This window comes from Rhinoraja longicauda, chromosome 7 (assembly GCF_053455715.1).
Source record: "Rhinoraja longicauda isolate Sanriku21f chromosome 7, sRhiLon1.1, whole genome shotgun sequence".
Taxonomy (NCBI): Eukaryota; Metazoa; Chordata; class Chondrichthyes; order Rajiformes; family Arhynchobatidae; genus Rhinoraja; species Rhinoraja longicauda.
The window spans coordinates 13,560,229-13,581,375 of record NC_135959.1 but is presented as its reverse complement, the minus strand read 5'-3'; the positions used below and the strand labels follow the sequence as shown (position 1 = coordinate 13,581,375).

General features: G+C 43.9%; 1 protein-coding gene across 1 annotated transcript in view; it reads left to right on the top strand.

The window, feature by feature from the left end:
• The window catches only part of cnga3a (cyclic nucleotide gated channel subunit alpha 3a), a 42,349-nt gene that overhangs the window by 2,171 nt on the left and 19,031 nt on the right, over positions 1 to 21,147 (top strand). Inside the window, exons 2-5 of the mRNA XM_078402974.1 lie at positions 7,242 to 7,369; positions 10,643 to 10,779; positions 14,262 to 14,378; positions 16,100 to 16,279. Coding sequence (XP_078259100.1) covers positions 10,679 to 10,779; positions 14,262 to 14,378; positions 16,100 to 16,279 — 398 coding nt within the window. The 5' untranslated portion in view covers positions 7,242 to 7,369; positions 10,643 to 10,678. The remainder of the gene's footprint in view (positions 1 to 7,241; positions 7,370 to 10,642; positions 10,780 to 14,261; positions 14,379 to 16,099; positions 16,280 to 21,147) is intronic.

Here is a 21,147-nt window from a genome sequence, read left to right as displayed (position 1 = left end):
GAAAAAGCAAGATGATTTTAGATGATCAGCCATGATCATATTGAATGGTGGTGCTGGCTCGAAGGGCTGAACGGCCTCCTCCTGCACCTATTTTTCCATGTTTCTATGAAATGAAAAAGAAGTTGTGCAGGGAGGAGGAGTCACGGCGATTCGCACCCGGCAAGATCCCATCAGCGGTTAGATGTTGGCCAGGGACGCTACCGCCTTGGCCGAGGGAAGAGAGGGGTTGGCCTTGCATTCACCTCCAACATTGCAGCTCTCTGCATCAGTGCTAGACTGGCAATATTGGTGGCGCAGCGGTAGAGTTGCTGCCTTACAAAGCCAGAGACGCGGGTTCGATCCTGACTGCGGGCGCTGTCTGTACGGAGTTTGTGACCCGCGTGGGTTTTCTCCGGGATCTCCGGTTTCCTTCCACATTCCAAAGACGTACAGGTTGGTAGGTTAATTGGCTTGGTATAAATGCAAATTGTCCCCAGTGTGTGTTGGATAGTGTTAGTGTACGTGGATCGCTGGTCGGTGGGCCGAAGGGCCTGTTTCCGCGCTAAATCTCTAAACTAAACTATACCTAAATTCTCCTACATTTTGTGTTCAAGGCTGTGGTAAAAGCATCTGTGGTAGAAACATCAAACCTCCAAGTTTTTGCGGGGCTTCGGAGATTCGCTGATCATCCTTGCTTTGAATTGAATTGTATTGAATTGAATTGAATTGATCCCTTAACTGGATAGCGGTGGATTTGAGGCGACTTTCCCTAATCCCCAAGGCACGTGTAACTGCACAAACCTAATCCTGAGAGATGTGTAGGGAAGGAACTGCAGACGCTGGTTTAAACCGAAGATAGACATAAAAAGCTGGAAACATAGAAAACATAGAAAATAGGTGCAGGAGTAGGCCATTCGGCCCTTCGAGCCTGCACCACCATTCAATATGATCATGGCTGATCATCCAACTCAGTATCCCGTACCTGCCTTCTCTCCATACCCCCTGATCCCTTTAGCCACAAGGGCCACATCTAACTCCCTCTTAAATATAGCCAATGAATTGGCCTCAACTACCTTCTGTGACAGAGAATTCCACAGATTCACCACTCTGTGTGAAAAAAAACATTCTCATTTTGGTCCTAAAAGACTTCCCCCTTATCCTTAAACTGTGACCCCTTGTTCTGGACTTCCCCAACATCGGGAACAATCTTCCTGCATCTTGCCTGTCCAACCCCTTAAGAATTTTATAAGTTTCTATAAGATCCCCCCTCAATCTTCTAAATTCCAGCGAGTACAAGCCAAGTCTATCCAGTCTTTCTTCATATGAAAGTCCTGCCATCCCAGGAATCAATCTGGTGAACCTTCGCTGTACTCCCTCTATGGCAAGAATGTCTTTCCTCAGATTAGGAGACCAAAACTGTACGCAATACTCCAGGTGTGGTCTCACCAATGCCCTGTACAACTGCAGCAGAACCTCCCTGCTCCTATACTCAAATCCCCTCGCTATGAATGCCAACATACCATTCGCTTTCTTCACTGCCTGCTGCACCTGCATGCCTACTTTCAATGACTGGTGTACCACGACACCCAGGTCTCGTTGCATCTCCCCTTCTCCTAATCGGCCACCATTCAGGTAATAGTCTGCTTTCCTGTTCTTGCCACCAAAGTGGATAACCTCACATTTATTGGAGTAACTCAGCGGGACAGGCAGCATCTCTGGAGGGAAGGAATGGGCGAAGAAGGGTCTCGACCCAAAACGCCACCCATTCCTTCTCTCCAGAGAAGGTGTCTGTCCCGCTGAGTTACTCCAGATTTTTGTGTCTATCTTCGGTTTTAACCAGCATCTGCAGTTCCTTCCTACACAGACATAAACACACACACACACACACACACACACACACACACACACACACACACACACACACACACACACACACACACACATACACACACACACACACACACACACACACACACACATACATTTTTATGTATGAAATCATTTTTATGTATCAGAAATTAAACGAGTTCCCTCGCTGCCGAGGGCTTGGCGGCAAGGGGTTCGACTTTTGGGGACACGCCATCCGATTACCTGTTCTCCCAAGCTGATATCAGTGTGCAGTTGTAATCAAGGTCAATATATTTGGTTGTAATATATTCGCATAGTAGATCAGGCTAGGAATTATAGCCTCCATTCATCTATTTGTATCGCCATGGTTACTGGATGTTGTAACCATGGCGAGAGCTCTGCTTTATCGTGGATGGAAATGGTTTAGAGATTTTGGTACTTTTTAGTACACATTAAGTATCGAGATACACAGCGGAAACAGGCCCAGCAATCGTCCGGTTTGTGGACACAAAAAGCTGGAGTAACTCAGCGGGACAGGCAGACAGGCAAATTGGTGACGTTTCGGGTATTCCTTCTCTCCAGAGATGCTGCCTGTCCTGCTGAGTTACTCCAGTTTTTTGTGACTATCTACAGTGTAAACCAGCATCTGCAATTCCTTCCTGCATGTTTCTTATCGAAACGTTTCAGATCATTAAGGGGTTGGACACGTTAGAGGCAGGAAACATGTTCCTAATGTTGGGGGAGTCCAGAACAAGGGGCCACAGTTTAAGAATAAGGAGTAGGCCATTTAGAACTGAGATGAGGAAAAACTTTTTCAGTCAGAGAGTTGTGAATCTGTGGAATTCTCTGCCTCAGAAGGCAGTGGATGCCAATTCTCTGAATGCATTCAAGAGAGAGCTGGATAGAGCTCTTAAAGATAGCGGAGTCAGGGGGTATGGGGAGAAGGCAGGAACGGGGTACTGATTGAGAATGATCAGCCATGATCACATTGAATGGCGGTGCTGGCTCGAAGGGCCGAATGGTCTCCTCCTGCAACTATTGTCTATTGTCTATTGTCTATCAAGTTTGTGGCACTTGTACACTGTAAACGGATCGATTGTAATCATCTATTGTGTTTCTGCTGACTGGTTAGCACGCAACAAAAAGCTTCTCACTGTACCTCGGTACACGTGACAGTAAACTAAATCTGGTCCTGCACTTTATGTCTTTTTTGTAAACCATCATCTGCAGTTTCATGTGTCTCCATTAGATTATCACATATTATTGAAAATTGCTTTTTGAATCATCAAACATCATAAGCAATCGCTATTGTTCATGCCATGTAAGTCAAACAATCAGACTTGGCAACAAAAATACCTGTGGCACACATAATCAACAATAAATTGCTCACAAGAGAGCTGTAAATCTTGCAGTGTTGGTTCAATTAACAGGGAGCCTTGATGAAGTGCTATGGTGCTTAATCCATGTTCATCAGTGAAAGACACAAACAACGCTGATATTCAGATTGTCATCGGAGCCGCTCATTTCCTTGAGATTGTTGGTCAGATTTACCTAGTTTTCTTGATTTGTATTTGTGGAAAGACTTGGTGCTTCAAGCAAAACAACATCACAGCAGAAGGTAATTGCTTTGGTTCCTATTTGCAATTGAAGTGCTTTTCTGTGATTCACCCAAGTATTACCCAAAACACTTGTTAATTGAATTTCGATTCAAACAAATAATACTCTATTCAAATTATATGAAAAATCAAACACCAGTACTACAAATGATGAGGTATTCTGAATTACTGCTCCCTATTCACATAAGAATGGATGAATTTACAGGATTTTAAAAAAAAAGTTACTTTTATTTATTCATTTGTGTTTTGATGCATTTTAGTCAATTTCACTTTTTAATGTTTTGGTATTTTGGTTCGAATTACAGCAATTTTGATAATGCTTAAATGTTTCTCGATATGGAAAATGTATGCGTACAAAACTTCAACCATGTAAGAGGGAGCAAATTGAACGGATTGAGGAATGATTGAACTATTAGTTACAAGATAGCCTTTTGGCTGGCTGTTACTGCAGCAATAACACAAAAGCCTCCACTGATAATCTGAAGGTCAAATACCATCTGAGGAATTTACATTTAACTAAATGATAAGAAAAGGTCAGTATAAACAATGTTGACAATTTATAAATTGAATCTAACAAAAAAAAATCCATTACTTTAAAAAATGAATATTTAGTTTTTAAAAAAAATTATATGCTTTTAAACTGTTTTGAATTACAAAAAAAATTAGTGACATTTAAAAATCTCCAAACATTGAATTCATTTAAAATGGTCACAAAATCTAGACAATTTAAGGGATATAATCCTTACTTGGCCTAGTCTTCTGCATCATAGTAATTGATTGACCCTTCATTCAAACGTTACCCTAAAAGGCACTCACATTGAGGGTTGAAAGAAAATAAATGCTGGGTGAAATAATTATGAGTGAAATAATATTTTAAACATGTTTTGAACTCATTGGAAAGAACCAAGTGGATTTATTCCTGACCGAGTACAAACAGCCCCCTTAAAAAAACAGGGCTGTGAAAATAGTCCTTTTACAAGGCTGAACTCAAGATTTCTTGAAACGATACGATACGATACGATAGAAATTTATTTATCCCAGGAGGGAAATTGATCTGCCAACAATCATAAAACACAAGATACATGAAACATTAAATTAAAGTGACGAGTGGAAAGGATTAGGGATGTGCAAAGATTTGGGATGGGGAGGGGGGTGGGAGAGGGGGAGACAGTCTACCCCATGACAGAAGGGGGAAGGGTTGTACCTATGGATGGCCATAGGATCTCCTGTGATGTTCTGCACTGCATCTTGGTGGAGCCAGTCTGTTGCTGAATGTACTCCTCAGGTTGACTATTGTGTCATGGTGGGGGTAACTGTATTATCCAAGATGCTCCACAGTTTGAGGAGCATCCTCCCCTCCAAGACCACCCCCAGGACGGAGCCAGCCTTCCTGATGAGTTTGTTAATCCTGTTGGCATCTGTGGCCTTCTCCCTGCTGCCCCAGCACACGACAGCGAAGAAGATGGCACTGGCTACGACCGATTGGTAGATCTTGCTGCAGACGTTGAAGGAGCGGAGCCTTCTCAAAAAGTACAGCCAGCTCTGTCCCTTCTTGTACAGGGCCTCAGCATTCCTGGACCAGTCCAATTTACTGTCCAGGTACACTCCAAGGTATTTGCACTCTTTGGTAAACTGCACATCCACACCACTGATGGAGACAGGGGACGACAGGAAACTTGAACAAGATTAGTTCATTCATTAAAGTAACACCAATGAATATTAAGAAGAAGACACGAGGAACTGCAGATGCTGGTTTAAGAAAAAGGCACAAACTGCTGGAGTACCTTCGCAAATCAGGCAGCATCTCTGGAGAACATGATTTATCAGGCATCTGAACGGTCCTCTCATCAGCTAGAGTGTGGTCCTGACCTCCCATCTCCCTCAATGGAGATCTGACTTTATTGGACCTCAATGTTATATATTTTACTAAATGCTGTACCCTTTATCCTTTATCTGTGCACTGTTAATGACTTGATTGTGTTCATGTATTGTCTTCTTTCATACAAACAATAGCTTTTCACTGTACCTTGGCACAGTGACAATAATAAACTAAACTAAACCAGGTGGTATTTTGGGTTAGGACTCTTCTTCAGACTGATTCATTCGAATGAATATTAACATATCAATATCCTATATATCTTCTTTACCAAAGCGACATTGCGAATGATAATCTATCTTTAGTCGATCCAACCGCACACCCATCCAAGGTTCTAAGTTGCAGGTATTCGTGTCCAAGTTACTGCGAGCTCTCTGCAAGAAATGTTTGACATTTTCCAAGTACCAGGCAAACACACCAGCAATCATTGTTAAAACAAAGCCTACCAGTTCTACGTATGTAAGAGAGTGCCACTAAAAATACAATTCATCGCAATGTAAGTGCTCCTCAACTTTACAACTTTACAAGTTGGAACGTGGCATGCTTTACAAGTTGGAACGTGGCACAGCAGTAGAGTTGCTGCCTTACACCACCAGAGACACAATTTGATCCTGACCATGGGTGCTGTTCGTACGGAGTTTATACGTTCTCCCTGCATGGGGTTTCTCTGGGTGCTCCGGTTTCCTCCCACACTCCAAAGACGTCCAGGTTGTAGGTTGATTGGCTTCGGTACAAATTGCAAATTGTCCCTTGTGTGTAGGTTAGTGCTATTGTACGGGGTGATCGCAGGTTGGCGTGGACTCGGTGAGCCGACGGACCTGTTTCTGCGCTGCTGTTTCCCCAAAGTAAACTAAATATGCACATCTGATGACAGTTAACAAGGTCTTATTGAACTGTATCTTTCCTTTGAACTATCAGGACTGCTTGATTAGCACCCTTCAAGCACCCTAAACTCTATGCACAATGATTGCAGCATATACCATCCACAAAATACACTGCAGTCACTCACCCAGGTCCATTCCAACAGTGCCTCCCAAACATGCAACCTGCGCCACACCAGAGAGGACAAAGACTGCATACCAGGTGCTCACTACTCCTGCCGTGGAAACAAATTGCTCGTACTTCTCTGTCCAAATCCTGGAACTCTTTCCCAAAGACCTCTGTGAATATCTTCGTTAGAGAGACTGCAGCAGTTCAGGAAAACAGCTCAACACCACCTTTGGATGGACAATTATTACTGGCCGGCCAAGCAATGGCCAGATTCTGGAAATTAAGGAAAAATCGATCAAGAATCATAAGGAAATTGCCCTTTGTACCAGCCCTACCATCAATAAGGACATTCCTGCTTGATTCCTTCAACCTTTGATTTCCCCGATTGTCCATAAATCGACCTCAATTTTAAATATATATATATTTTTTTAATTATCATCCATTTCTCGCTGACCAAGAGCATTTCAGAGATTCAGGAGCTTATGATTCCTCTATGGGAATCATGTGGAGGCCGTCAGTGGGTATATTTAAGGCAGAGATAGATCGGGTCTCAATCCGAAACGCCCCCATTCCTTCTCTCCAGAGATGCTGCCTGTCCCGCTGAGTTACTCCAGCTTTTTGTGTCTATCTTCGGTTTAAACCAGCATCTGCAGTTCCTTCCTGCATAGATAGATTCTTGATTAGTACAGGTGTCAGGGGTTATAGGGAGAAGGCAGGAAAATGGGGTTAGGAGATAGATTAGCCATGATTGAATGGTGGAGTAGACATGATGGGCCGAATGGCCTGTTCCTTATGACCTTATAACTATTTTTTTCATGAGTGGAACCCAGTTATGATAATTTCTGGGTTGAATTGCAGTACACTAGAAATTTGACCAGCCTATTCCATTTGCAAATCATGCTTACACTAATGATATATTTTTCCTGCTTTAGGTGCACGCCTTATGAAGTCATTCCCAGAGCAACGATCACTAAGGTTACCTGATTCTCAGGTGTGTCTGCTACTGAGCACAGTCAAAGCAACCAGCTTTTAATCACCCATCATTGAGAACATGACTCAGGTAAGTTCCTTTTCATCTTGATATTAACTTGCATGTAAGGGATCCAATCTAGGATTCAACTGCTCGCATGATCCAATGTGATCATCCTCTGAAGTTCTACTCCTCAAGCCAACCCAGTCCACTTATTCCAAAGATAGACACCTGGTGCGGGAGTAACTCAGCGGGACAGGCAGCATCTCTGGAGAGAAGGACTGGGCAAAGATACTAGAGGAACAAGATAGACCACTCGACGCTAAAAACCGTAGTACGTCATGGCGCCATTTTAGTAGGCAGAAACTTGCAGAAACATTTTAAAAGAAAAATAACAAAAATCTGTGAATTAATAGATGAGATATATACTGCATTTTAATGGTATCATCACACATACTGTTCCCCCAAAACACTGATTACACTGCAAGAGGCATAGCGAACAAAATTGGCTATTAAATTACCTACTAAAATGGCAAACGTTACGCTCCTTTGCGTACTACATTTCAGTATAGGCGATTTCAACGGAGTGGTCTATCTTGTTCCTCTAGTATCTTTGGGACTAGGTGACATTTCGGGTTGAGACCCACTTATTCCAACGCCCTTGATGTTCTGACCCCTGGCCCCTAATCTCTAACTCAGGCACTCATCTGTATACTAAAACTCTCATTTGTTTGTTTGTTTGTTCCTGAACTATAGCCAAAACGGTACACGATAACGCGACAATTTTAGGCCCACCTTACTCACCGCCATCCCTTTGGTGCTAATGGAAGACGTTTCATTGAAATCGGTGTTATATTTTTAAAGTTATTCACATTTTAAAGTTTAAATTTATATCCTAGAGAGGGAGGGGGGAGGGAGGGGGGTGGAGGGAGGGGGGGGAGGGAGGGGGAGGAGGGAGGATAAGGGGGGTTGAGGGGGATGGAGTGGGGGAGGAGGGGCAGAGGGGAGAGGGGGAGGGAGAGGGGAGGAGTGAGGGGGAGGGATGGGGAGAGGGGATGGGGAGGAGAGGGTGCTGTATCAATGCAGGAGAGATTTGGGCCCAACAGGTCCACTTGGTCTAGTACATTTTAAAGTGGTGGATCCAAAATAGTCATTGCCATGCTACTACATACATTGATGGATTAACACACCCCATGACAGCCTGGTAGAATTTATGGGTCATGAGGATGTTTTCATTGAAAGCCACCAAGTGGAGGAATGTTATTTGTATCATTAATTCCACTCATAAATTAAGTTCTGAATCTTTCCAGATTAATAAGGTGTAAAGGTAATTATCTGTATATTAAGCAACAACTACACTATCTTTGTAGAATGCATCAGAGATTGACATTAATAGAAATATGAATAGACTGGAATCATTTTTTCTGCCTCTGAAAGACACTCCAGTCCGAGAAGCAACCTTCCACCATCACCCTCTGCTTCCATCCATGAAGCCAATTTGCTATCCATTCAGCATTTTAGTTTAGTTTAGTTTAAATTGTTCTTCAGCAACAAAGCTCCCATTTAACAATTGAGGACAATTTATTAGTGGCTAAATTGAAGAGAAGTTGCCAATGTATTGTTTTTAAAGTTTAGAGATACAGCATGGAAACAGGCCTTTCAGCCTTCCGAGTCCACACTGACCATCGATCACCTGTTCACACTAGTTAGAACATCGAACATAGAATTCTTTATTGTCATTGTAGTGGTGCATACAACAAAATTCAGGCGCACTGCCTGAGTGGAGCTCAAATGTACAAGATAAAAAATAACAATAAAATAACAGTAAAAGAGTGAGAATTTTTATTTATTCATACACTCACAACACACACACACACAGATTCACACACGCATACACATTATGCCTACATATGCACCCATATCAGAATATAAGATATTCCACCTTGTCAGAATATAAGATATTGCTCAGAATAGTATTATAAAATAAATATTATAAATGAATATATCAGTATTGCACCGAGGTAGGTATTGTACAGTGTGAATATTGTCTATGGGAGGAGTGTGCTTTCAGTGCAGTGTTCAGTCTGGTGATGGCCTTAGGGTAGAAACTATTTATTAGTCTTGTGTGCTTTTTGATGGACCTGTAGCACTTTTCTGAGGGCAGAAGGGCAAACAAGTTCTATGTTACTCCACTTTCTCATCAACTCCCTGCATGCTCGGGGACATTTGTAGAGTCCATTATTGCATGTTTGTAAGTATGGACTACGCTGCGCTTGTGCTCATTGGTCCCCTGGCTCATTGGAACCCGGGTCTCTGGCGCTGTAAGGCAGCAACTGTACCGCTGCACCACCGTGCCACCACTGCAAGATGACCATTGGGACATTGAGCTTTATCGAGAGCGAAAGAACAAAAGGCCAAGTGAAAGATGGGCAAATAGCGCCAGATCCGTTTGCTTAGCTTCAAGTAAGAAAAGCTCACAGGAGTCAATGTTGATGAACAATTGGAAGAAATGCCTCAATATACTTTTCATGTTTCTGTTGGACCATTACATGTGACTTATACTAAATGTGTCACTTGAAACCTATGCTGATTACAAATCCAATTTTGTGACTTAAAAACTAAATGTCAAAAAAATATGGATAGCTCCTTTCACCAGAGATATTGAAATGATATGTTAAGTTTTATGCTTTTATGTTATTAGATATTATTTTGACGAAACTTTAAAGACATTTGGACACTGAAGAAGGCCTTTTGGTTCATTGGGAACATGTCAATTCCTGCTGGGAAATAGTCCCCTGCTCCTGCTTTAGTCCATAGTCCCTCAGTTCCTACCCTGTTCAGCGCTCAGTCCGCCTTAACCAACCTGATCTCCCGGTGGCTGAGCACTTCAACTCCCCCTCCCACTCCCAGTTTGACCTTTCTGTCATGGGGCTCCTCCAGTGCCATAGTGAGGCCCACCGGAAATTGGAGGAACAGCACCTCATATTTCGCCTGGGCAGTTTGCAGTCCATTGGTATGAACGTCGACTTCTCCAACTTTAGATAGTTCCTCTGTCCCTCTCTTCCCCTCCCCCTTCCCAGAGCACTGTCTTTCTGTCTCCACCTATATCCTTCCTTTGTCCCGCCCCCCTGACATCAGTCTGAAGAAGGGTCTTGACCCGAAACGTCACCCATTCCTTCTCTCCTGAGATGTTGCCTGACCTGCTGAGTTACTCCGGCATTTTGTGAACAAATACCTCCAAAATCATTGCTGCTCTCTGATTCCACTGCCCTCTAGGCAGAGGGTCCATTTGATGCCTAATGAAAACTTGAAATTGCTTACATTAAGGTTTTTTTTGTAATTAATTTATCTTCTCTTTACCAGGTACAGATTGAACCTGTGCAATAGGATCCATAAGACATGGCTACAGTCAGCACCCAACAGTCATATCCACCTCTTCAACGACTTTCAGTCAGAAATAATGACGAAGATCTGGAAAGGATAGAAAATGGCAGCAGCAGGTATGGGAATCCTTGAAACGTTAAACTTCAGAGATGCAGCGCTGAAACAGGCCCTTTAGCCACCTGCGTCTGCACCAACCAGCAACCATCCCAAACACCAGCACTATCCTATACACTGGGGACAGTTCACAATATTTACCGAAGCCAATTAACCTGCGGCATGGTGGCGCAGCGGTAGAGTTGCTGCCTTACAGCGAATGCAGCGCCGGAGACTCAGGTTCGATCCTGACTACGGGTGTTGTACTGTACGGAGTTTGTACGTCCTCCCCGTGACCTGCGTGGGGTTTCTCCGAGATCTTCGGGTTTCCTCCCACACTCCAAAGACGTACAGGTTTGTAGGTTAATTGGCTGGGTAAATGTAAAAATTGTCCCTAGTGAGTGTAGGATAGTGTTAATGTGCGGGGATCGCTGGGCGGCACGGACCCGGTGGGCTGAAGGGCCTGTTTCTGCGCTGTATCTCTAAATCTATAAAAATTCTAAATCTAAACCTACCAACCTGTACGTCTTTAGAGTGTGGGAGGAAACCGGAGCACCCGGAGAAAACCCATGCGATCACACGGAGAACGTGCAAACTCCATACAGACAGTACCCGTAGTCAGGATCGTATCCGGGTCTCTGGTGCTGTAAGGCAGCAACTCTACTGCTGCACCACTGTGCTGCCCCTTTGGTTCCCTTTGGATCTTTGTTGTTCAGTTTATTCCTGTCACGGTTCGTAGGAAAACACTTGCTCACAGTTTATCCTGACTTCACTCTCTTTATCCTGTCAAGGTGATTCCCTTCTCTTGACAATCAATAACCAGTATTTAGTCAATATCATGACCTGGGACAACATTCAGTAACATTTGTTTGAAATTTCTTTAATCAGAACAGTACGTCCTGCTGAGTTTCACTGCCTGTACAACTCGTTATCACCGTCGCCACATCCAACAATGGACCATTGTGGGCTCCACCTTTCCTTGATCATCGTTGCTGGCTTTGATCCGTCTTTTTGCATATCTTTCATTAATTGGTCTATGTACCTTTTCATATCTCTCGGTTCCCTCTCCAGTGACTCCAGTCTGAGAAAGGGTTTCGACCTGAAACGCCACCTATTCCTTTTCTGCAGAGATGCTGCCTGACCCGCTGAGTTACTCCAGCATTTTGTGTCTAGCTTCGGTGTAAACCAGCATCTGCAGTTTTCTTTCCTACGTAAATTATTGCCATATTCCTAAACATGGAATGAAAGTAACTTCGGAAGCCATAGGAATGTTTACAGTTGGTTTAGGAAACATACGGTAGCTATTTTCAGCTCTTCTAGGAAAGACACATGATGTTTTCTACTATCATGTGACTATAAATGGAACTCTGTGCACTTGTACTGACTCTGACTGAATTTAATCTGCCATTATTGTGATAATTTCATCTTGGATTTCAACCAGGGTTCAGAGTGGGAAAGTTCCCTCAAACACACAGTCAACTCTGAATTCCTATTCTGCCCAGCTGTAGTTTACTTTAGTTTACTTTAGTTTAGTTTAGCAATGCAGCGAGGAAACCGGCCCTTCAGCCCACCGAGTCCATGCTGACCAGCGACCCCCACACATTAACACTGCCCTACACACACTAGGGACAATTTCACATTTATACCAAGCCAATCAACCTAGAAACCCGCACGTCTTTGGAGTGTGGGAGGAAACCGGAAATCCCAGAGAAAACCCACACCGGTCACGGGGAGAAGGTACAAACTCCGCGCAGTGAGGATCAAACCCGATTCTCCGGCGCTGTGAAGCAGCAACTCTACCGCTGCGTGTTTCTTGAAAATCTATGGAAGCATAGATTCTGGTGCCTGTGTTTATTGCCGTCTGACATGGTGACCGCGTGGGTTTCCCCAGGGTTCTCTGGTTTCGTCCCACACCCCAAAGACGTGCAGGTTTGTAGGTTAATCGGCTTCTGTGAATTCTCCCTAGTGTGTCAGATAGAACTAGTATACAATTGATTGGTCGGCGTGGACTAGGTGGGCTGAAGGGCCTGTTTCCGCACTGCATCTCTCTAACATGGCTCCATTTGTGCCATCACTTTCAGCAGCTCTAACTGTTATCTCACTCCATTAATATATCAATATGTGGGTGTAAAAACAACTGTTTGACTTGCTGTGTTTGCAGCTTAAGTTCTTTGCTATTTGAGCTCTGTCACAGCGAACATTTTTACTAGATCAATGTATCCAATCCTAGTAATGAAAGTACCTGCAACCCACTCAATTTTTCCTTCCATAAAACAGAAAAAAATAACCACAGTGTATTCTTCCATTGTGAATTTTCCTTGTAAAACTTTTCCAAATCTTTCCCACTTTCCATAGAACATAAATTCCAAGGTGTTATCTAACCCACTTCTATATTTGCATAATCTTTCTCAATATGTACCGTCAAATGTAAATCGAAGGTGTTTATTCACAAAATGCTGGAGTAACTCAGCAGGTCAGGCAGCATCTCAGGAGAGAAGGAATGGGTGACGTTTCGGGTCGAGTCTGAAGAAGGGTCTCGACCCGAAACGTCACCCATTCCTTCTCTCCTGAGACGCTGCCCGACCAGCTGAGTTACTCCAGCATTTTGTGAATAAATACCTTCGATTTGTACCAGCATCTCCAGTTATCCTCTTACACGTAAAATGTAAGTCAATAAGAGGGAAATGTTATTCCATCCTATTTTTTTCATGAAGTGACAGTTCCTGTCAAAAGTATGTGAGGCTGCCATTGACCTGTTTTCACTTCACTAACTGTTTTAACCCGTCACGATGCTTATAATGTCATAAGGTCATAATTTTCCACCTCATTCACACTCTGATTCTCTCTGTCCACAGCCTTTTATATTGCTCTGAATGTGCCCAACATTTCTCTAGAGCATTTCATCTTTCATCTAGCCTTAAGTTCATTAGTGATAGGAGCGGAATTAGGCCATTCGGCCCATCAAGTCTACTCCGCCATTCAATCATGGCTGATCTATCCCTCCCTCCTGACCCCATTCTCCTGCCATCTCCCCACAACCCGTGACACCCGTACTAATCAAGAATCTATCAATCACATGATCATATTGAATGGCGGTGCTGGCTCGAAGGGCCGTATGGCCTACTCCTGCATCTACTTTCTGTGTCTTTGCCTTAAAAACATCCATTGATCTGGCCTCCACAGCCTTCTGTGGCAAAGAATTCCACAGATTCGCCACCCTCGGATGAAAGAAATTCCTCCCCATCTCCTTCCTGAAGGAATGTCCTTTAATTCTGAGGTTGTGACCTCCAGTCCTAGACTCCCCCGCTAGTGGAAACATCCTCTCCACATCCACTCTATCCAGGCCCTTTCACTATTCGGTAAGTTTCAATGACACTATACAATTTAAAAAAAAAAAGATTTACTTGAAGTATGGTGATGTGGCCTTTAATAAAATCTGGCATCGGTATGTCAATTTTGAAGACCTTCCATGACCTTTATTTCTTTCTCATTGTTTTTTGGTAAGGACTCACTCACTGTGTGAGGACTCATCTTCTGAGCTTCAAAGAGTGATCTCTGCGGAACCTAAAGGTCAGCAAGAATCCCGACGGAGTTCCTTCACTGGCAGAGGAGCCTTGGCCAGGTATTGTTAATATCTCTACACACGTCTCTGCGGGTTCACCAAAATAAGTATCGTAGTCGTAGTCATCTAAAAGTATTTGGTATTTTGAGTGCAGTTGACAGATCTTGCCATGAACAATTAGGAAGAGCATCTGAATGAAATACCTAACGTCCAATGTTCTCTATCTTGAGATGATAAGAGAGGAGCAGAATTAGGCCATGCAGCCGATCAAGTCCACTCCGCCATTCAATCATGGCTGATCTATCTCTCCTTCCTATGCCCATTCTCCTGCCTTCTCCCACTAACCTCTGACACCTGTACTAATCACGAATCTATCCATGTAGGAAGGAACTGCAGATGCTGGTTTAAACCGAAGATAGACACAAAAAGCTGGAGTAACTCAGCGGGACAGGCAGCATCTCTGGAGAGAAGGAATGGGGACGTTTTGGGTCAAGACCCTATCTATCTCTGCCTTAAATATATCCACTGACGGCCTCCACAGCCTTCTGTGGCAACGAATTCCACAGACTCACAACCCTCTGACGAAAGAAATTCCTCCTCATCCCCTTCCTAAAAGAATGTCCTTTAATTCTGAGGCTATGACCTCTAGTCCTAGACTCTCTATTTTGTCCTTGGCATTTAATCTCTTATCCTCTATTGAAGTAACCAAAGAGTGAGAGGGGACTTGAATGAAACATAAGATCCTGGGGACTCCTGTGAATGTGGATGGGGGGAGAATGTTTCCACTGGTGTGAGAATCTGGAACTAAGAGTCACTGTTTAAAAATATGGGAATGTGGATATAAAGGATGAGGTGCTATTTTCCATCTGAGTGAGAAAAAAAAATCGCAAAGAGCAGTGGAAGCATCTTCTTTGAATAGTTTTAAGGCAGATGGAGGTAATCTTGAAAAGTTCTATAAGGGGTCTTAAGATCATTAGGCAGAGGAGCAGAATCCATTCACTCAGCCCATCAAGCCTGCTCTGCCATTTGATCATGGCTGATCTATTTTTCTTTCTCACCCCCGTTCTCCGCATATTCCTTGATGCCCTTACAAATCGAGAACCTATCACTTTGAAAATACCCAATGACTAGTCCTCCACTGCCATCTGTGACAATGAATTCCACAGATTCACCAGAAAGGTTAGATCATAAGATCATAAGGTCATGTGATAGTAGAATAAGGCCATTCGGCCAATCAAGTCTATCCCGTCCTCCTAACCCCATTCTCCTGTCTTCTCCCCATAACATCCGATACCCGTACCAATCAAGAATCTAATATTATAAGTGATATGAGTAAAATTAGGATCGCAGTTCGCACAAGTTTAGGTTGCAGTCAGCTCGGTCATGTGCTTATTAAATGACAGAGCAAGTTCAAGGAGCCATATTGCTTGCTTCTGCTCCTACTTCGTAAGATCGTATTGATCAAAGTAAAATCCAGATCGCATTTGGTATGAGGGAATGCGTTGAAGTGCAGGGATAGTGCAGAGTTGGGTGGTGTCCACTGATGACCAAGAATGCACTTGCAACCTCTTGGAGTCATAGAGTGATACAGTGTGGAAAAAGGCCCTTCGGCCCAACTTGCCCACACCAGCCAACATGTCCCAGCTACACTAGTCCCACCTGCCAGCGTTTGGACCATATCCCTCCAAACCTGTCAACGTCTAACTGCTTCTTAAATGTGGGATCGTCCCTGCCTCAACTACCTCCTCTGGCAGCTTGCTCTATACAACCTCTTTTTCCAGGTTAAGTAATTTAATCGTCGTATTGAGGAACTGGGCGACTCAGCAAATCCACAACGAAGAACAGAGGCCAGATTCTTTCTTAGAGCGCTTTCGGGGACCAGATATCAAGGACGTATCAAGCCGGGAGAGCAACACGCAGTCAGGTGCGGGCAACCCAGAGCACCAAGGCAGGAGCAAAAAGTAAGTTGCAATCATAGTGATACAGTGTGGAAACAGGCCCTTCAGCCCAACTTGCCCACACCGGTCAACAATGTCCTTGCTACCCTAGTCCCACTTGCCTGCGCTTGGTCCATAACCCTCCAAACCTGTCCTATCCATATACCTGTCCAACTGTTTCTTAAACGATGGGATAGTCCCAGCCTCAACTACCTCCTCTGCCAGCTTGTTCTATACACCCACCACCCTCTGTGTGAAAACGTTACCCCTCGGATTCCTATTAAATCATTTCCCCTTCACCTTGAACCTATGTCCTCTGGGTCCTCGATTCCCTTACTCTGGGGTAAAAGACTCTGTGCATCTACTCGATCTATTCCTCTCATGGTTTTGTACACCTCTATAAGATCTCCCCTCATCCTCCTGCGCTCCATGGAATAGAGACCCAGCCTACTCAACCTCTCCCTATAGCTCACACCCTCTAGTCCCGGCAACGTCCTCGTAAATCTTTTTACAGTCCACTGCAGTCCACTGCACGGGAGCTAAGATGACTTGAGTTGTTCCCCAAAAACCTCATGTCGCTTTCAAACTAAATCAGAATTTCAAAGTCCATCTGATTCCCATAGATGACCTTAATTGTATTCAAGCATTGACTATCTCTAGAGAGAGCTGGCTGATGGATTTTGATGCCAATGTATTAGCAACACATTTACATGGGTTCATGTTGGCACCAATATGGAATGTTTAACCTGAGGTGGACATAAGTCATTTGCCATCCATGTTTATTGATGGTTCCTTTACAGCTTCTGGAGTCATTCCAACATTTTCTACTTATTTCATTCTGGTTGCATTTTTTCATGTCTCTTTTTGTGTTATTTATCCTATCCCTCGATGCCAGCCCTTGTTTTTGAGAAATAAACATTAGATTAAAATCTTGGGCGTTGAATGCTGAAACGGGTGATTTTTTTTTTCACAGTCGGGTTAGTTGACTGAAACCACGAAGTGCCAGTGGGAAAAGCGGGCTCAATTGCCACTTATGATTCCAAGCAGTAAGATCAAAATGGAGAGCTATTTTGTCATTCGGAGCCAAAGGCTCATTGCATTTGTACATAGAAACATAGAAAGTAGGTGCAGGAGTAGGCCATTCGGCCCTTCGAGCCTTGCTATCGATGTGGAAAGCAACTTGTCATCCACATGTACTGGTATTCATCTCGTAACCCTACTGACACTTATTTTTGGCACAGATCACACGATTAGAATCAAGGAATATGGAACCTAGGAGCTACAAAACTATTTTTTCTTAATAACTGAGCATAATTCCTAATCTGCACACCCATAAATCAATAAAACATAAAGACCTCCTTCCTCTTGAGTGGTGCTTTGTTTTGCCAAAGGCGTACAAAGGAGATGGGTCGACCAGGACAAGTTTACAACCCCACAATTTTACAACCTGGCAAAGGGGCTTATCAGAGGGTTAGATTAGAATTATGGTGCATGAAAGAAAGCAAATAAATAAATAGAAAAAGCTAGCAGGGAAGACTAATGAAGTCACAGTGTTAGAGTCACAGTGTTATATAGCCTGCAAACAGGCCCTTCGGCCCAATTTGCCCACACCGACCAACATGTTCCATCAACACTAGTCCCACCTGCCTGTGTTTGGCCCCTATCCATCTAAACCTGTCCTATCCATGTGCCTGTCTAAATGTTTCTTAAACGTTGCAATAGTCCCAGCCTCAACTACCTCTTCCAGCAGCTTAAGAAAATAACTGCAGATGCTGGTACAAATCGAAGGTATTTATTCACAAAATGCTGGAGTAACTCAGCAGGTCAGTCAGCATCTCGGGAGAGAAGGAATGGGTGACGTTTCGGGTTGAGACCCTTCTTCAGACTGATGTCAGGGGGGCGGCACAAAGGATGGATATAGGTGGAGACAGGAAGATAGAGGGAGATCTGGGAAGGAGGAGGGGAAGAGAGGGACAGAGGAACTACCTAAAGTTGGAGAAGTCAATGTTCATACCACTGGGCTGCAAGCTGCCCAGGTGAAATATGAGGTGCTGTTCCTCCAATTTCCGGTGGGCCTCACTATGGCACTGGAGGAGGCCCATGACAGAAAGGTCAGACTGGGAATGGGAGGGGGAATTGAAGTGCTCGGCCACCGGGAGATCAGTTTGGTCAATGCGGACCGAGCGCAGGTGTTGAGCGAAGCGATCGCCGAGCCTGCGCTTGGTTTCGCCGATGTAAAGAAGTTGACCTCTAGAGCAGCGGATGCAATAGATGAGGTTGGAGGAGGTGCAGGTGAACCTTTGTCTCACCTGGAAAGACTGTTTGGTTCCTTGGATGGAGTTGAGGGGGGGAGGTAAAGGGGCAGGTGTTGCATCTCGTGCGGTGCAGCTTACTCCATACGCCCACCCACCCTTTGTGTGAAATAGTTACCCCTTATATTCCCATTAAATCCTTCCCCCCTCACCTTAAATGCAAGTCCTCAGGTTCTCAATTCCCCTACTCTGGGCAAGAAACACTGTACGTCTACCCGATCTATTCCCCTCATGATTTTGTACACCTTTATAAGATCACCCCTCATCCTCCATGGTATACATAAGAATTAAAATAAAAAATGGTTACATTTCTAGACAGAAGTTGTTAGATTCCTGCAGGCGGATTTGAAATCTCTTTAACAAAAGGAAATACATTGGTTGATTCATATAACCATATAACCATATAACAACTACAGCATGGCAACAGGCCTGTCCGGCCCTACCAGTCCACGCCGACCATTTTCCCTGACCTAGTCTCATCTACCTGCACTCAGACCATAACCCTCTAATCCCCTCCTATCCATATACCTATCCAATTTACTCTTAAATAATAAAATCGAGCCAGCCTCCACCACTTCCACCGGAAGCCCATTCCATACAGCCACCACCCTCTGAGTAAAGAAGTTCCCCCTCATGTTACCCCTAAACCTTTGTCCCTCAATTCTGAAACTATGTCCCCTTGTTGGAATCTTCCCCACTCTCAAAGGGAAAAGCCTACCCACGTCAACTCTGTCCGTCCCTCTCAAAATTTTAAAAACCTCTATCAAGTCCCCCCTCAACCTTCTACGCTCCAAAGAATAAAGACCCAACCTGTTCAACCTCTCTCTGTAGCCTAAGTGCTGAAACCCAGGCAACATTCTAGTAAATCTCCTCTGTACCCTCTCCGTTTTGTCGACATCCTTCCTATAATTTGGCAACCAGAACTGCACACCATACTCCAGATTCGGCCTCATCAATGCCCTGTACAATTTTAACATTACATCCCAACTTCTATACTCGATGCTCTGATTCAATTGATCTTTTCCTAAATTTTCCTACCTGTCGCTCAATTTGCATAGACAAATTACTTCATGCCCATAATTCAAACTAGGTTTAGGTTTATTATTGTCATGTGTACAGTGAAAAGCTTTGTTTTGCATTCTGTGCAATCAGATCACATAATACTGTACATAAATACCTCGAGAAACTCGAACAATAGGTAAAAGAGGTTTAAAAGAGCGGGGAAATTGTATTGGATGATAGTAGATCTTTCTCCGTGACCAGCAGGCTAAGAATCGCCGCACTCTGGTACCATAATGATTTAGAAAGTAGGTGTGTACTTTTCTTGCTGTTTGCCTCCAGTATAGTCGTGCAAAATCAACAACCACCTACCCTAAACTCCGAATAGTCACCATTTTAGCCACAATTTTCACTGGGTGCATTTTACTTGTGTCCCTAATATTCTAAAACAATAGACAATAGACAATAGCCAATAGATGCAGGAGTAGGCCATTTGGCCCTTTGAGCCAGCACCGCCATTCAATGTGATCATGGCTGATCATCCACAATCAGTACCCCGTTCCTGCCCTCTCCCCATACCCCCTGATGCTGCAATTCCAGGATTCTGGCAAACTTCAATTGCAACCAGGAAGATAATAGACAATAGACAATAGGTGCAGGAGGAGGCCATTCGGCCCTTTGAGCCAGCACCGCCATTCAATGTGATCATGGCTGATCATTCTCGATCAGTACCCCATTCCTGCCTTCTCCCCATACCCCTGACTCCGCTATCCTTAAGAGCTCTATCTAAGTGAGTAACCTTCTGTTTCGTCACATCAGCACTCATCGTTCCCAATGCCTCTTGCATTCCCAGTAGAGTTGTTAACCGATCCTCACTAGCTCTTGATTAATGTGGCTCAGTCCTTGGCCGCTCTCCCCAAAAGAAAAGCATTGCTAAATCGCCAAGTCACAGTGATTTTTGGAGCAAGATTGCTTTTGCATCAGAAGGTCTATTTAGCAGGTGAATGAAAAACATTTATTTATGTCGCACTGAGGGAGAATTGCGTTTGGATCGGGTGCACGTTTATGAGGTTCAGACGTGATGTCTTGGACCGCAATCCCTGCGCACCTTCTGGAGGTCTGACGGTATCCAGGCTTGAATCGGCTGCTTCATGCTTCCAGTGGAAACTGGGATCATCTCCAAAGTAAAGAAAGAGAAAAAATAATAAGGGATTGAGTGAAAGAGACTGAGATTCTTTTTGGGAAGTAACACCCCTACTCCTGCCTTCCTCCGAAAGGACTTGAGCATCTCCTGCTGATGACTCTGAGATGCACAAGCTTCAGGCACAGACTGCCCGAGGAATCTCAAGGGTCACAGTGTTTCGTTCTAATAGGTGCCAAAACAGAGCAACAAAATTCTTGCTTTCATTAGTCAAGAGTGAAGAGTGTTTTATTGTCATGTGACCCAGATAGAACAATGAAATTCTTACTTGCAGCAGCACAGCAGAATATGTAAACATAGTACACTGTAAGCAATATAATAATTGAGAAAAAAAGTTCAGTGTGTGTATATACACACACACACACACACACACACACACA